The sequence below is a fragment of the Antedon bifida genome, chromosome 7 (assembly GCF_963402885.1).
Source record: "Antedon bifida chromosome 7, ecAntBifi1.1, whole genome shotgun sequence".
NCBI classification, from domain to species: Eukaryota; Metazoa; Echinodermata; class Crinoidea; order Comatulida; family Antedonidae; genus Antedon; species Antedon bifida.
This window is the reverse complement of record NC_136232.1, coordinates 27,189,204-27,207,158: the sequence shown is the minus strand read 5'-3', so window position 1 is coordinate 27,207,158 and position 17,955 is coordinate 27,189,204. Positions and strand designations below refer to the sequence as shown.

At 34.9% G+C, this 17,955-nt stretch overlaps 2 protein-coding genes across 3 annotated transcripts; both read left to right on the top strand.

Annotated features, from left to right (window-relative positions):
• The first annotated feature begins 366 nt into the window (after positions 1 to 366).
• LOC144847529 (uncharacterized) lies at positions 367 to 11,631 on the top strand. The gene is made up of 4 exons (XM_078703931.1): positions 367 to 566; positions 2,495 to 3,163; positions 5,248 to 5,368; positions 9,855 to 11,631. Exons 2-4 carry the CDS (start codon positions 2,867 to 2,869, stop codon positions 10,274 to 10,276), a joined length of 840 nt encoding a protein of 279 aa, XP_078560057.1. The 5' UTR covers positions 367 to 566; positions 2,495 to 2,866; the 3' UTR covers positions 10,277 to 11,631.
• A 519-nt stretch (positions 11,632 to 12,150) lies between these two features.
• Positions 12,151 to 17,729, top strand: LOC144847814 (coiled-coil domain-containing protein 91-like). Of its 2 annotated transcripts, XM_078704340.1 has the most exons (11): positions 12,151 to 12,266; positions 12,662 to 12,803; positions 12,956 to 13,233; positions 13,438 to 13,626; positions 13,746 to 13,925; positions 14,245 to 14,352; positions 15,297 to 15,458; positions 15,566 to 15,742; positions 16,167 to 16,280; positions 16,629 to 16,758; positions 16,927 to 16,946. In XM_078704340.1, the coding sequence occupies exons 1-10, from the start codon at positions 12,231 to 12,233 to the stop codon at positions 16,752 to 16,754; spliced, it is 1,512 nt and encodes a 503-aa protein (XP_078560466.1). In that variant the 5' UTR covers positions 12,151 to 12,230; the 3' UTR covers positions 16,755 to 16,758; positions 16,927 to 16,946. The 2 variants fall into 2 exon arrangements, with proteins under 2 accessions (XP_078560466.1, XP_078560465.1); XM_078704339.1 differs by having other exon boundaries at positions 16,629 to 17,729.
• The last annotated feature ends 226 nt before the right edge of the window (positions 17,730 to 17,955 follow it).

Genomic DNA, 17,955 nt, shown 5'->3' with positions numbered 1-17,955 from the left:
GACATGCAAAGAAAGGGATTCCTTGAATACACGTGTCTAATTTGCATATGACAGATATTGGGATTGAAAAATCAGAATGTGTGACACCTGTCGGGGCAACGCGGGAAATCCCGGTCTTCATAGGCCTATTTATTATCGGACCGATGTTTTCCATTCAGTGAATAAAACTGGTGCACCATTTTAATTGATTTAATTTATTAATAGTAAAACAATCGTATTATATAATAGTCTTGAAATTGCCCTGGTGAGGACAGACGCTATCAGTACATTGACTGTACTACGGTATCATTAAACTAAGTTCAAGATTCGCGCTAAAATTATTGTCGCGAATATTTACCGCCTCCAAAATATACAGGCTACCTATTACAGTATTGGCGAGTTATGTTACGTGATGCATGACTCAACCGCCGTTTAACAGTGGAATAGCGGATGCCGTGAGATATTATGCTTCACTATTGACATAGTCGTGTGAGTGGTAGTACTGTCGTGTGAAAGCAAAAAATGTAATGTGTGGTATAAAAATAACATTACACGTACCATCAACCAGTCTGACGGGTGCAAGTAAGGTAAGATATTCTATTTTATTAGATATGTTGTTAAATGTAAGTGAAGAATCGCAAGATATTTTATACAGAACATGGACTGTGTTATGCCCGCTATGTGGTGGAGATCACGGATCTGCTGAATGAACGTATAGTATGACCTAAAAACGCAGTGTGACGCGTTGTCGACAACAACACAACTGAGATGCAAATAAAACAAATTGAGCTTTGTATAAATATACCAGGAAGAATTTACATCTCCCTTATCGATGTGATTATAACAAGTATTAAAATCTGGATCAGATGCGTACTTTTTATGATGCACAAACATTAATATTGATAATAATTGATGTATGTATGACGTAATATGTGATAATATGTTTGTTGTTGTATCAGCGTATGATGCATCATGTGAGCTAAAATAAGTAGGTTTTGTGATGTTTTTACAAATGTTTACAAATACGATAGTCTTTGTTACTAAAATGCCTATATTTTCACTATTTCTGTAAAATTATAATTAAAAATCAATTATTTTATGCCTTTATGCATTTATATATATTTTTTATTTATTTATCGAATATAAATTCACAACTCGCATCGTACAGTCAACATGTTCTAATGTGACGTGCGTTTTCGTGAACAATAAAAAAAATTCATTTTGTATGATTCATTTAACACTTCATTTATATAACAATGCATATCCGTGAGAAACCCGTGATTTATGGCGAATGCGGATAACAACGACTGACAAACAGTAGTCTAGCCATCTACACGTAATAACGCCTTCGTACGAGTAGGAGGCGGACATGTCTTGGTGGACAACCCTACTGGGACATCTTATACAAATTTAACTATTATGGTGTTCAATCAAATTATTGGCCTACTATACTAATAAAAAGAAAAAATGTATAATATAAAGAAAACGTAGTAAATTTGGTAATAGCCGCACACTCATCATTGCAATGTTTTATCGATGAAGTATACACAATTAATGACGGATGTTTATTATATAGAAATGTTTTCACTTTGCTCTGGCTGAATGACAATAATTCTATACAGGATTTTGACCGATAAAAGGACAAGGTACAAAGTTAAAACGCTTTTAAAAGAATTGAACAATAGATAGGACTACTACAGCAGCGACTGGATGTTGATATTGTCTTTGTCATGTTAGTAATCGTGTCGTCGGTGCCTATCCATATTCAACTTAATTGATATTACAGAATTACAGCTTATCTAAGTTGACCTTTTCTTTTCCGGCTGACAATACTGACATCCGGGTTGTTCTTATCCGCGCTGCTGTCGATTAACACATTCATGTATAATGTTTTAAGATACAATATTTCCCATCATCATTATAATATCATTCATTTTAATTTTACAATATCATGTGTTTTTATTGTATTTCCCCAATAGAAAAGTGATAATACAAAACGATATAGAAAATTATTTTGGAATTTTGTGGATTTTTTTTGTAAAAAGTCTGTAGGCGTATAAGATTCTAAAAATAGTTTAATAATCCTTTGTTAGTGCTTTGTCCAATTTATTCAAATGCATCTAGGCTATAATGCAGTATACGTTTTGTGTTTCAACGTAGGCCTGTACGTTATTATTCTAATGTTCTATCAATGCAAATTTAGGCCTACGAGAATATTATCGGAATATGAGACAGAAAGACAAATGTGTCATAATAGTTGTTGAGTCGATGACGATCACAAACGTTCTTTGTGTTGATTGGTGGGTGAAATTGTCACGTACTACGCGGGGTGCGCGCGTTTGGCCACAATGCATTTTGGGAATAAATAAATATTGTATATCGCCTATATACATTAACTACATGATATGTGTACACTATATGTTTTATATGCCCCTCCCCCCACTTTCCCCTCATTTCCTCTGTCTGATGATATCATAATCGTTTCTTTAAATTAACATCTTCCTTAAATTCACAGGAATAATTTGGAATCCGGACGGAGCTTCACATGAGTGCTTTTTCTTTAATTTGAAGAAAATGGAATTATTATATTAGTAATGCTGGAGATTTATAGCAAATAATAACGTCGCAATAAACTTTGTCCGTCCAACGAACCCGGAACTTCCTATGCAAATTAAGGTCACTCATAGAGTGACATAACTGTGACCTCAAACCGGATACGAGTAAGCTATTCTGGATTATTAAAATGATCTGCTCCAATATCATAGCAACCTTAGTCGCAAATCCAGGTGTAATTTGGTAGTTTGATAGTAGTCGTTCTGTAGTGAACCCGGATTTCTGGCGGTGGGTTTATATTGTAAACAATCTGATTTCCAAACGGGTGAGCTTAATGGTTTTAAAGATGAATACGAGTGGTGTTTGTCCAGTAACGGACACGATTCCAGTCGATCAAGTATCAAAGGACGCTCTTCATAAAACTCTTAAATTGTTTGAACATAAAAAACTTGGAAGGATAATTCTTGAACCTGATCAACCTAGGGCTCAGAACATGAAAGCACCGATATTGTACGGCAATGGAACTGCTGCAATAGCTAGTGTTAATAGTGCCAATAAAACAACGATGAAAAGTCGCGATGATGCGGATAAAGGAGTTCGATTAATTGAGGACTCTCGACGGCGAAAAATGGTAAGTTTCTTTTATTTAAAGTCACCATGTTTTGTTTGAACGATCATTTATCATCACACTTATTTCTCCATGGAATGATTTATCGTCTAACAAACTTTTTCCTATTTACCGTGAAGTTTTTTTATCCGATAAAGTCTTGAATTTATTCACGCGCGAATAATCGGTAACTATCTCTATCACAACCATTTGCTGAACAATAATCGATGCGCACGAATAAATTCGTCTAGTGGAAAACCGCTTTAAATTTAAATTTGGTTCCAGAGCAAGGCGTACGCGCAACACAATTAACCAACAGTCTTTTTAAATATTGATATTGGTTCGAAATTTTAAATTATGTTACCTTTGAAATAAATATTAATGTGACGAGTTAATTTGAATTTCGTCGGCGTAGTGTACAAAATAGCCAGCCTCGCACATGTAGAACGTAAATAATGGATGCGCGTACAATTGATGACGTGCGTAAACCGACCGGAAACGCGTCCTCTGAAAGCGCGTATACCGGAAACGCGTATTTTGAACATACGCATACCTCGTCGACGTTTACGTCTCACATTGCTAAAATTAGGTTTTTAGAAAACGTAGCTGTTAATTGATGGTATTTAAGTAGGCTACAGACCTACTCATCCGGGGAAACATAAATTATTTCTACTGGTTTCCTAACCCGCTTTATTGATCATTAAACCTACGCAACATGGTTGCGCATTATTTACATCATTTTAAATTTCCTTCCTATCGCCCATGATTATAAAGACCACTGATTAAATTGATGGTAGGCTTACGTACATCCTTCCTTCTTTCTTTTATGTGAATTTAATTGGGTACTTGATATCTTGAAAAAATAAAATGTTAATATATTTGTGTTCAACTTAGATTAGTTTGACACAAAATAAGAGTCATGTGCGTGGTACCGCGTAGCATCCACCAAGTCTAACCCAATTTGTGAGATTATTTTAACAACGATAATACTGGCTAATTCGAAAATGTTCCCTTTAGATAACAAAATTAGCAATCAAGTCATTAAAACCATTATTGATTGACAAAAATGATTAGTTGGCCTACTATACCAGGACTGATATAAGCATAAAATAATCACCACAGCCCCACACGACAATCCTCCTCAGTCTCCCCAACCCATAGGTAGGCCTACAGAATATGCAAGGGTAGAGAATCTGCAAGGGTAGAGAGAGCGAATCGAAAGTTACATCGGTAAGATTTTAAAGAGAACTTTCTAACCCATTTCCTATTGTATTTCATTTTTCAAAGTACTTTCACTTGTTGAATTATTGCAAGAAATGACAGTACTGTATCTCGGTTAACTTAACATCGATAAATTTCCACTTGACCAAAAACGCGTTTTTCTATCGATTGTTTATGACGCAAGTTAACACATAGAATCTGTGATTGCGACGCAATTAATCACACATAGAATCTGCCTCTTCAATAGCCAATAATATACTATGGTGACTAATTTGCATATTAGTTCTTCCTGTTGAAATGTTGTCTCTGGTGCGTATAATGGTTTCTTTGTAGGCCTCTTATCAAATTTAACAAATATCATTTCACTGTATGGTGGCTCTAATTTGCATATATTTCCTGCTAAAATGGCTTTTTTCAGGATACGCGCTTCCTACTGATCTTCTTTGAAATCAAAACCCGGATTTAATGGGTGTAATAATGCTAAAAAGATTATATAAATACAAACAAAAGATTCTGTTGTTTCAATAATCCTCAAGCACCGATACAAATTAACGTGTGTAATGCCATCTGTCTTTAACAATTCGATGGTATTAGAGATTTAGTCATTTCGAAAATATTATTCTGATTGTAATATTACTTTATACATACATAAACATGCACTATTGGAAACGGACATTATGAATTAGAATCAAAGGTGAAATTATCCGATTTCACACACCTTGGCAACAATAAAACTTGGCTTCTTTCCTCCAATCAAAACCCACAACAAATGACTTTTATTACTTTGGTGTTCATAGTGGTTTTTGATGAATTGATGTGACAACAGTCAATTTCCAAGAAATAATACAATAAACTTTAACGTCATGTTTTTTTATCATTATTATTAGGTGCAAAAATGGCTAGCTCTGAGAAGATGCACATCGCAGATAGAGACACCTCGTGACGTCATCAGTAGTCAGGTTTACAGCAGGGAAGTTTCAAACGCCACATCCATGCATCTACCGAACGGTAAGAGATAGTACGCGCATGCGTAGTATACGTAACTCTCATCATCATCGCTGTTGTGTCATTATTTTACTATTTTCTATTCGTCACATTAGTAACATTATTAGACACATTATACATGTATTAACCAGATGTTCATATGTGCGACTTTCGTGTTTTTTCCTTATTTGTTTGGCATAGGCATAGTTATCTAGGTTAAATATTTGTTTAAATCATAAATTGGATATATTTAAACACACTTGACAACCATAACATATTATCAACATCCGGGTTTTTATTGCTTTCCAAATTAGTCGTTTATATTTAACGTTGGCTAGTAAATCGTAACAGGATACTGTATTCAAATGTCAACATCTAAAATAAGTAGGCCTACGTATATACATGCAGAAATAATCCGCGTTGATTTTTGTTATTGTACGCGGCGTATTTGACCAATCACAAGCGGTAGATTATCTTAAACTATGTCGCTTGTCATTGGTCAACTCGCTTGCGTTGCGTTTACGTCATTGCGTTGCCAAGCTTTCCCACGTGATCACGCACAACGCAATGGAACATCCGAACTATCGCTTTGTGATTGGCCAACTCACTTCGTTGCGGCTTATTTATTTTTTTTTTTTTATTTATTTAGGTATAAAACACATATACAAAACAGCAGCCATTGGCTGATAACGTTTGCTTACAATCAAAATACAAATTTAAAGTAAAAGAGGCACAATTATAAACAGTATAGAAAAATAACTATATACTATAAAACACAAAATACTATATAATTCGTTAATAAAATTAAGTACGTAATTATTATTATTATTATTATTTAAGATTATTAATAGTATATACATTATTAAAATTATTATAAAAGGTCGAAACGGCATCGAGAAAGTGAAAAATAATCATGGAAATCTACCAATATCAGTTAGCATTAATAAACTTAACAATCGTAGGTATGGCAGACCTTTGGTATCGTTCAGTTTTACACCTGGGGGGAAGAAGACTTCCGGTTGTATTAGTTGTATTAGACCTAAGGGTTCTCTTCTGCCCGCGGCAAGGAGGTAGCATGTCTCGAAAACAGTTGGACTTGAGTAACCCCCTGCCAAAGGACAACACAAGAGTGCCTCTCCTTGCTTCGAGAGAAGGTAACCCTGTAACCTCTAGGGCATTGTCATAGGAAATGTAGGTAGTACCTAACATTATTCGACATGCTCTTTTCTGGATGGTCTCAATGCTGTTGGCCATTTTCTTGGTAATAGCACCATGCCATACCTGGCAAGCGTATTCCAAGATGGGCCTAATGTAGGAAGTGTACACAGTGATTAGGTCATCAAGAACAACATTGACTTTCTTTAAAATACATAGAGCAAAGAGTCTTCTTGATGCCCGTGAGACGATATCTTGGGTGTTGAGGTCCCACTTCAAATTACTTTGAATTGTGACGCCAAGCAATCTCATATGTTCTACTACATCAAGGTTGGAGCCATTTAGATTAAAAATGGGAGACGCAGCGTCAACGCTGATGTTTTTCAAAAAGTTAACAGTCATTATATGGCACTTAGAGGGCTTTGGGATCATATTGTTCTTTCTACACCAATCATTAACATCATTAAGCATCTCTTGCATTGCAGGCCTTGCTCCTTTGCTAACTACCTCTCCCAAGGTGAGGTCGTCTACGTATTTCCACCTTCTGCAGCTTCCGACACATGCATCATTAATGAGCACCAAGAATAACACGGGACCAAGCTTAGTCCCTTGCGGGACGCCACAGGTTATCTTACTAGAAGTAGATGTACATCCAGTATATTTGGTATTCATGGTGCGATCAGTGAGGAAGCTGCAGATGGTGGGAATTATAGACGACCTCACCCCGATGTCGATTAACTTCTTTATAAGAATGGAGTGGTCAACGAGGTCAAAAGCTTTGGTGAAATCAATTGCGCACAGATTAACGTAAGTTCCACCACACTCAAGATCTTTGAGCACCGAGTCAATTAAGCTTATAAGATAATGGGATGTCGATGATTTCTTCCTACTTCCAAATTGTCTAGAATCTAAGCTAATATTTATATCCTCGACAATCCACTTAACTAAAAACGATTCAAAGACTCTGGCTAGTATGGGGGTAAGGGAAATCGGCCTTAGGTCGTTAAGTGATTTAACACTCTTAACCTTAGGAATTGGAATGGCGGTTGCTTTTTTCCAGGCGCTAGGGAATGTTCCTTCTTTAAGGGCACAATTAAAAATATCAGTAATTGGTGGAGCTAATTCAGGGGCAAAGTCTCTAATTAACCGTGCAGGTAGGTCCTCGGGGTGACCTGCCTTTCTTGGAACTAATTTGCTAAGTAATGCTTTTACTTGCCCGACAAAAATAAATGGGGGTTCATCATTTGCTGGCAAATAGGCAGGCAACGTTTTAATATCTAATGGTGTTAACTTATTGCAAATACTGGAGAAATGGCTGTTAATGTTCTCCGCAATATCTTCATCGGAATGGCCAGGCATACTAAAAGTAGTCTGTTTTTTCATGTTACAGAGTTGTTTAATCCCTTTATGCCATTTGGCCGCATTGTTAGACTTTAGATTCTTTAGGGAATTGCGATAATACGATTGTTTGGCTTCTCTAATTCCAGCTTGCACCATGTTACGGAGATTCCTCCATTCCTGCGTTTTGCCATGTTTTTCATACGATTTCTGTCGAGCATCTAGTAGATTCCGGACTTTAGATGTCATCCATGGTCGATCTGCTTCTCTCACACGATTAGTAATAACTGGAAACTTATCGAAGTATGCTCCATTTAGCAGAGAGATAAACTCGTCGGTTTTTGACTCAGCATCAACTATATTGTACACATTATCCCATTCGTATGCTGTGACCCACTGTCCGAAACATCTTACAGAGCTTTCACGGTACGGTTGAGTTTTAATTTTATGACACATATTTCGCGGTACTTCTGTTTTAGGATGTATCAGGATGGCGTTATGATCACTGCGTCCTAGTGGGGCTAGTCGTTTGGGTGCAGTATATATATCTGGATAGTTCATGAAAACTTTATCGAGAATTGCGCCCTTCCTGGTTGGAAAGTTTACTACTTGGGAAAATCCTAAACGCGTCTCAATGTCGTCGGTGTTTAGTTGATTAAAATCACCTAGCACAAAAATGGGTGCATAACTATCTACCGAACGAATGGTGTCGATAGTGTCAATGATATGTTCAATCAGACTATCCCCAGCTGGAGCCGACGGCGGGAAGTAAATGCCTCCAAAGTAGAAATGATGACCTTGTTTACATCTGCGTGGCAGGGTGGCTTTTACCCAGAGACATTCGAAGCAACAATCCGCATGTCCAATTACAGGATCTATTTGTATATCATTACCGGCGTAGATGGCCACACCTCCACCTTTTTTATTAGATCTGTTCTTGGCACAAGAAACAAATTTCGGGATTTCTGCAATTTTCTCCGTATTAACATTGAGCCAGGTCTCTGTTAGAACAGCTACATCTATTTTGTTCTTATTCAGAGTCAGTTCAAATTCGTCTAATTTATTTTTAATGGATCTTGCATTAGCTAAGTAAATTCTAGGACATACATCACTAGCTCTTGGTATATGGACAGTTTCAATAGTCACTAGATTCTCCCTTACAATCGCTATACTTGTGATAGTCGGTTCAGATCTATGTGACACAATAACGGAAATTTTCCTACGTAATTTCCTTCCTCCGCGTTTACCTCGCCTACATTTATTATTAAGCAAACGCCTTGGTGCGTTGCAAGCCGTTAGGCATTCCAGGGTGGAGCCAGGTGGTTCGCGACTAGACTTCCCGGTATTCAGCTCTAGGAGCCGTGTTCTTGTATAGCGCATCGTCGAATTGGGCCTACAGTTACAGCGATCAATTACTGTCAGAAAATACACTAAAAACAGTCAAATCACAGACGGACGATACCAGCAACAAATGAAGTAACAAATTCGCACCAAACTAACAGCAAAAATAATCAATTAAACAAATAATAAACACAAGTAACACCACAGGTTCGCAGGTCAACAGCGTCACTCCGTCCGTTACTCATTAAATGAGCACTTTTGTTACGTCCTTGTGGGAACCAAGCTTTTAAAAAAATATAAAAAGTACAAATGCGATATGCATTCAACCCTATGACAGTGTGGGCGTACACTGGACGTTGAGTGGGTGTACACACGCTTAATGGGTGTGGTCGTTAAATACCCGGTCCAAAGAAATTGACTATTGAGATTTTGTGAAAAAGAATAGGAAATGTTTGAACACTGCGTTGAACGTGTAGCCCGCATTGAACCGTAGAAAGCTTATAGATTCTATTAACCTTCCCTTCCGACGCCGACACGGAAATAATTCCCATTAAATTGAATTTCACGATAATCCTTGAGTAACAAAACAATCTGATCGATGCTGTACTTAACTTGTGGTAACTTAGTTCCGGCTCAAAACATGTTTTGATAATTATACTTTTTTTTTAAATTTCAGATCCACGAAAATGGACTCCTCAGGATGTTGCAGCATGGCTGCATTACATGGCAAACTCGTATTCTTTAAACATTGACTATAGTTATTTCCGAATGAACGGAAGAGCATTATGTCTTATGAATTTAGAAGGATTTCAGCGTCGTGTTTTTAATGGAAAAATCCTTTTTGCGGATTTTAGAGAACGGCTCAGGAGAACAATGTTACCTAAACATAGTGCGCCCTCACCTCCTGTTCCACGACGACAATATTCTGTGATTGTTCGCAATGATAGTTGTAAAAATGGAGAAAAGATAGAATTGAATGAACGAAGGACAAAGGACCCAACTGATACATTTATTGTAACCGCAAGGAAGGACACAAAACCTGAAGAAGGAGGAAAACAAACTTTTAAAAGCGAGAGTATTCCCAATCCCAGTCTATGATGTGGATTCGATTTATCAATTGATAATAATTGATTAATTATCGATAATATTATTTATTGATTCAATAATCAATAATAATAATTTATTGATTTAACAATTGGTAAATTATTGATTATTGATTTATAATCGATAATTATTAATTCAATAATCGATAATATTGGTTATTGATTTATTAATCGATAAACTATAACATCTGTGAAATCAAATGACTCAAAAGACATTATTTCAGTAATGTATATTTTCATAATGGTTTTATTTCATAAAACAAAGAACTCTGAATTTCCACAACAGAGCTAGAATTATGGAGTGACCTTTAACATTTTGTAAACTCTCTTGATATGCATGCATTAGTTGCCAAATCCGGGTTTGTGATTGGTGAAGAATTTTAGTGATTATCACGGAAGGTACAACAACCATCATCGGAAGCTAAAATCCGGAAATGATCAATGATCGTGGAGATGACATGATCAAGGCATTACCGTACGATACTTTAGAAAATATCGTCGACGGTTGGAATCGATATGATTACGTTTGATTCATCAACCACCTGAATATAAATACACCAATAGAAAGCGTGTTTCCCACCCTACGGCGGAACGTACGCGCAATATTTTGACCAATCACAAGTGAAAACGAGCTGAGCGTTTGTGATTGGTCAAATGTTGTGCATACTGAACGTATTTTTTCATTGCGTCATTGTCATTCATGATACCTATAAATATTATGGTTTAAGGGTTTACGTTTAATGTTCACAAACATAGACCGACAAGTAAACGATTTATTTTTATTTTGGCCTAGTCGATGCAGACAAGGAACAATTCTTCTTTCGAGGTTGTCCGGCTAAAGAATTTTTTTTCCTCGTATTTCTCTCTATCGTATCGTTGGGAAATACATGTTTTAATCTCAGGATTACAGTAGGCCTATTTGTGTAAAATAAAGCGAACTTTTGCTGCAACCTATTTTAAATTCATCCCAACAGTTTGTGAGGGAATTTATTAGAAAGATGTACAATACATTGACGGCATTAAATTAACTGATAGTATAGCATAGACATTTAGTAAATGCAACTGATAAGGCCTAGTTTTCAATAGTGACGCGTACATAATGTTCATTTTCTTGAATTAAATTATTTAAAATTATAATCATTCTGAACTTTCATGTTGTGAATGTAAAAAACAATGAGCCTAAATGGCTACACGTTCTGATTGGCTACTGAACATAAACCGCCGTAACATTACCTCATGTTTTATGTGTGAATGTGAGAATGTATAAATATGTATGTAATGTATATATTGTAAATAAGGATGCAGTTTGTGCAAAACTTGAATAAAATCATGTAAGTAAGACTAACTCGAGTCATTAGATGTGTTGTTGATAATATAAAGTTCAATTTATTTATACCCGTCGTCAATTACTAACCACAACTGAAACTAATTAGACTTACACATTTACTTCATTTATTTTTACCAAGTTCAAATAAGGTCAAGGATTGTTGGCAAACAAGCGAGAGGTGTACCCACACACGTATCAAACAATCTAGATATTAGATTGACGGCGTGATGAGACAGCCGTAGCATTTTTCGTATACGGTTTTTGACAGGACATAAAACGCGTTGCGCACTAAAGTTTTCTTGACGTAGACGACCGACGAATCATAGCGCACATGATATACAAGACTGTTTTAGTGTCGACGAGACATTGAAAGCATGAACCAATTATTCGAGTTCTTGGTAAAATATAAATCATTTAATTGAATTTGAAAGTACGTAGAAAAAGAATATGTCATTACAGTACAGTATCATGAAACCGTACCAGACGAGTGTGGTGAGAGAGCTTGAGAAAAATATAGATGGCGCTATACTATTATTAGTGAAATAGAAACTTGTTCAATCGTTTCGAACTTTCAATTATCGTAACAAATAAAGGACTGTAGAATACCTAATAATTATTAAATATGGCAGACGGCTGGGCAAACTTCCCATCTAATGAGGTAAGGATACTTATTAAGAAGTGTTACACGTCAACTATGTTTTCAAACGCTCAAGAAGTCCTGACAAGGCTAAGCCTACGTACGACAAACATACCGTAATCATCCTATCCAGGCAATCCACAGGCGGGACACACCTTTACGCAGTTACTGGAGCTGCTAAGCGAGCGAACTACTAGGGCCTAGCTTTGTTGAGCCTAAGCAAGCTTAGATTGCGTTCAATATGTGTTTACACTAGAATGAAAGGGGCGCCATGAAAGGTACCTACAGGGCACTTTAAAGGTAAATTATAATGTAATACATTCCATAAACAAGTATTTGATTGCGCTTCCCAAACTTTCTTTTCTTTTTTTTATATCTTTTTTTTTTACTGATGATGTCATGTATGTTTTGTATAGGGGAATGAAAATGGGCAACAAGAAGAGGATTGGGATGATTTTGGCGGCTTTGAAGGTGCAGAGCCAATGCCTGCTGAGTTAGCACAACAAGATGTCCCACATGTAGAAGCTAGTCCTTCACCATGGGCTGTTTTCTCAACAGGTAATTCAAATTTCAATGCTATGTGAAAACTCATCAGTTAAACAGGATTTTGGATGAGCCAATATATGGGGCACCCGACCGTTACATTACAAGTATAGTGTAATTGTAAATATTTGAAATTTTATTGTTAAAACAGTTTGGTTTTATTGTAGGAAGTTCAGGTGCTGCCCAACCAGACTTGCTCATTGCTCCAGCGCAACCTACCTTACCAAAAATGGATCATTCCTTCTTGAATAACTCCTCTCCAGAAGTAACAGCAATGGGAGGTTCCATTCCATGTCAAGGGGCGGTTGGCGGACCGCCTGAAATTACTATGCAAGCAGAAGCATCCGTACTACAGGCAGCTGCAGGTCAGGCAGAAACAGATCGCCAACAGTCGCTTAAAGATATTGATGTTGATCTTGTATTGGATGATAAATTGGATATTATTGTAAGTTCCCATGATGGAATCAAATTTAAAAGATGCTCTGACAAAGGATAGGAGGAAATATTTTAAGTACAGTACTTGGGAGGATAAAGTGACATACATATATCCTGGGAGCTTGATTATCTCACCTATATCTCAAAACATTCAAATATATACAAAACTTAGCTTTGTAGGTCATTCAAATGTCATGATGCGTTTATTTTAAAGGGGTCAAGAAAGGGAAGCGCTATTGTGAATGGAGGTGCTCGGAATGATAGTCCTGTATTTAGAGGTTCCCATGGTAACCAATCACATGTACATCCTCACCAAGAGCAAACAGCTCAGTTATCTAGAAGAGTTGAAAACATGGAGGAACAGTTATCAGTTGTAGATCGTGAGAAAGAGCGATTACAGCAGGTATGTATGTTGTCATTGTTATTCTGTGTTATTCAGTTTTATTTAGATATAAATAAATATATATCATACATATATATCTAACACTATCTAACACTCTTTTATCACTGCTTTTTTTGTAGAAACTGCAAGAAATGTCCACCAAAAATGATAAACTTCAAGAAGAATTATTAAAAGAAAAAAGTGAATTAGAAGAACAACTTAAAAAATATAAGGATTTAGAATGTAAACACAAAGGAGATATTGATGAATTGAGAAAAGCTGGACATGACACACTAGCTATTATGTTAGAAGAGTATAAGGTATTAGCAATGAACATCTCCCTTAGTCTAAGTACCAACTTAGTTAACAAGCTGGACATGACACGCTAGCTATTATGTTAGAAGAGTATAAGATATTAGCAATGAACACCTCCCTTAGCCGCCTAAGTACCAACTTAGTTAACAAGCACCACCTTAGTTTAATAAGCACAAACTTACTTGGATTTGAAATAACTGTTCTGTTTTTAGTTGGATAAGTACCAACTTAGATGAATAGGTACCAATTTTGTTAAATAAGTACCAACTTCGGTAAATATGCACCAACTTTACTTGTATTTGAAATAACTGTTCTGTTTTTTAGGGATTGTGCAAATGTGCTATATTAGAGCAACAAGAAGCAAATGAACAAAGATTAAAAGAAGCACTTACAAGAGAATCAGATAAATGCCAAGCCTTAATGTTGTCACAGGTTTGTTTATAATTAATACAGGACTGTTTTATTTATTTATTTATTTACCAGATTTCTATAGCGCCCTTTTCATGAAAACTCATGCTCAAAGGCGCTTCACATCATAAAGACAAACATCATAAACAATAATTACAAAAGTAACCTCAAATTATACGAAATAAAATTTCTTAAACTAAGTTATAAATATTCTTACTGTACATTAATTAAAATCGCATAAAATAGAAAATAAAATGAACGATATACAAAATAGGTCGGAATTTCTTAAACTACGATTACAAAAATACAATTTATTTACATATTAATTATTATTTAATTAATTTATTTTTTTTAAATTTTTATTTTAATTTAATTAAATTGATTAAAAATTAAAAATATTATTGCACAATAATTGACCAAACAAATTGCAGTAGAAAAATACAAGATTACAAAAATAGGCATCAATATACTGTTGGCACTGTACTTAAGTCACATACTGTACTAATAACTTACAAGAGAATCAGATAAATGCCAAGCCTTAATGTTGTCACAGGTTTGTTTATAATTAATACAGGACTGTTGGTACTGTACTTAAGTCACATACTGTACTAATAACTTACAAGAGAATCAGATAAATGCCAAGCCTTAATGTTGTCACAGGTTTGTTTATAATTTATACAGGACTATTGGTACTGTACTTAAGTTACATACTGTACTGAGCAGTTCCTTTAGCATAATTTTTTAAAACTTAAAACACCTGTAAGCATTATCATCTTATGTATACCCTTTTTTCTAATGCTTAGGTGTAAGGCCTCATTCCCATATTTGGAGTGATTACATCAAACACCATTTTGTCTTCTGTACCATTAAGTATTATGATCTTTTTTGCTGAAAGTAAGCCCACTCATAACCCATGTTGTGTTCAACAATTTGGTGCTTACATTGTTTTATTCTGGTTTGTTTTTCAGCATGAAAAGTTAATTGGTCTACTAGAAGAAGAAAAGAAAACAAATGAAGAACGAATGAATTGCGCAATAGCTGAACTAACAAAAAAACATGAACAAGAAATTGAAAATGTTATAATTTTTCAACAGCAAAAAGCAGAAGAAACAAACAAAAAAGCAGTAAAGGTAAATATATATTTAGTAAGAATTGCTGCATACTGTATACAGTAGATATTAACATGGAATCACCTTTTAGGAGCATTTGTAATAGTCATATAATGGTTTATTTTAAGGTTATGGAACAGACCCACAAAGAGTCAATGGAAAAATTACTTGCAGAACAACAAGAGAAAGCGAAGGCAGCTTTAGAAAATGAAAGAAAAATAGTTTTAGAAATGATTGAAAAAGAAAGAACAAAAAGTAATGAAGCGTTGAGTAAAGCATTGAAAGAGGAAACAGACAAGGCAAAGGTAGGATGATGATGCTTTATATCCATGTTTGTTGTTTGTTTTAACCCTTTCACAAGGTAAAGGTAGGATGCTGATGCTTTATGTTTGTTTGGTTTAACCCTTTCACTGTCAAATGTTAATCTCACCTCTTTGACTGTCATAATTTGTGGCTTATGATGCTTGGCTACCACTCCAAGGGTCCTGGGTTCAAGCCCTGTCATATGTCTGGATTTTTCTAATGACAATTTACAACTCCACTCCCAAAATCTTGTAATAAGACTTTGTTTATGTAGAGCATCTTGTGTATGTTTGTCTTGTGAACAGGATTACCACCTTTAAAAAAAAAGGATAGTGATTGAATTCGTTATCCTTGGCAATTTGCCTAAATATATATAAAAACAAATTTAAAAAATACATAATTAATAAGTTTTTATTTTTTATTGAGGTTGCAATAAAAGAAGCACTTTGTGAAGAGAGAAAGACACAAGAAGAAGCCAATAAATATGCCGCAGACAAAACAAAGTCTCTGATGATGGAACATCTAAAAGAACAAAAGAATGTTAGTGGGTTATAGATTATTTTACAATCACATCATTGTATTTACTATTACATTCATCTCAGAGATTATTTTGGACTGATGTTTATACATTTATACTTGTTATTCTGTTAAATTATTTTCAAAATTAGTAGTACAGTCAACTCTCCCAATACCGGACACCTTTGGGCTGGCCAAATATGTCTGGTTTTCCGGAAAATTCATGTGTTTTTAATGGTAAAATTGAATTTGGGACTGTTTGGACTTAGTTGGGAGAGTTTCATCGAGTCTGATATTGGGAGAGCTGAGTAGGTATGTTGCTATTCTGCATTTTCAATTTATAATTTTGTTTTGTGTGTTTGTCTTTATCAGGCTGACAGTGCTGTCCGTCAACGGTCACTTGCAAGCATCGATTTATTCCTAGAGGGCGCTAAACAACAATTACATATATTGTTAGACACTCCTGCAAAGGCTTCCAATGATGATGTTGAGAGCTGATGATGTGTCGATGTCCTTGCCGATAACAAATGTAACATTTTATTGCAATTTTAATACAAAATTCTTTGAATACAAATATTGTAGCGTTGTTAATGTCAAACTTGTAAAAATAATTATTAAACATGGTTAATATAAAGCAGTACATTAATGTACAGCACATGAATGTCGTTAGGAAATGATACATAATGGTCACATAACACAAAGTTAATTTGATCCTTTTTATGTACACTAGTACAATGTGAGATTACTTAGATCATCATAGAGGAATAGAGCTTGTTACCATGATATAAAGCTTCATATTGTTTTTACAATATTGTCTACTTACGCACAAATAAATAAATAAGAGGTTTGTAGGTCACTAAGTCTCATCCATTTGTAATAAAAACAAATTTTTCACAAACTCATCTTTTAACTTTATAAAACATTTTTCTTAATTTCTGGTATTTAATTTTTATTGTTACAGATATTCAAGCTTTTAGTATAATGTGCTAATAAGCCTGAAATATTATTATTAAATAGTAAATATAATATTTTATAATATTTTACCAAAATTTATTTATTTTTAATTTGTTATGTTATTTGGTAATAACTTAAGTATTGATTGATTTTTTAGTTTAAATTAATCATTTTGAACGATTTAGTGATATAGCAGTTATTATAGGCAACTCAATAAACCATTGCAGAAATGAATCATGTAAAAATTAGTGAGTCAAAAATTATGTAAACCTTGAAACTATCTAAATAAAGACCAATTTTATTATTTATATATTTAATATTTATGATACATGAAAATAATTTGTGAAAAACTAATTAATGTATGGCAATGTAGGTAATACTGATGATTGATACAAATTATTGCATTAAAAATAATATGCAGTATAATTGTAACTTGCATAATTAATTTATTTGATTTGTTTATTTGAATTTTTCTCAAATCTTGCTCTTTACAACTAACATCCTTGCATTGAATAATAATTATTGTACCATCTGAACATGTTGTTTATTTTGCAAATAAAATATTTTATTTCGCAAATAAAATATTTTATTTCAGAATGCTGTAGTTCTATTTAGTTTTATGTTCTATTTAGTTTTATGTTTACATGGGTGTTATGTTTCCAGGCCCGTAACCAGGGGGGGATCGGGGGGATCGTACGATCCCCCCCGCTGAACAGCGAGTTCCGCTTGGCCTCCCACTTTTTTT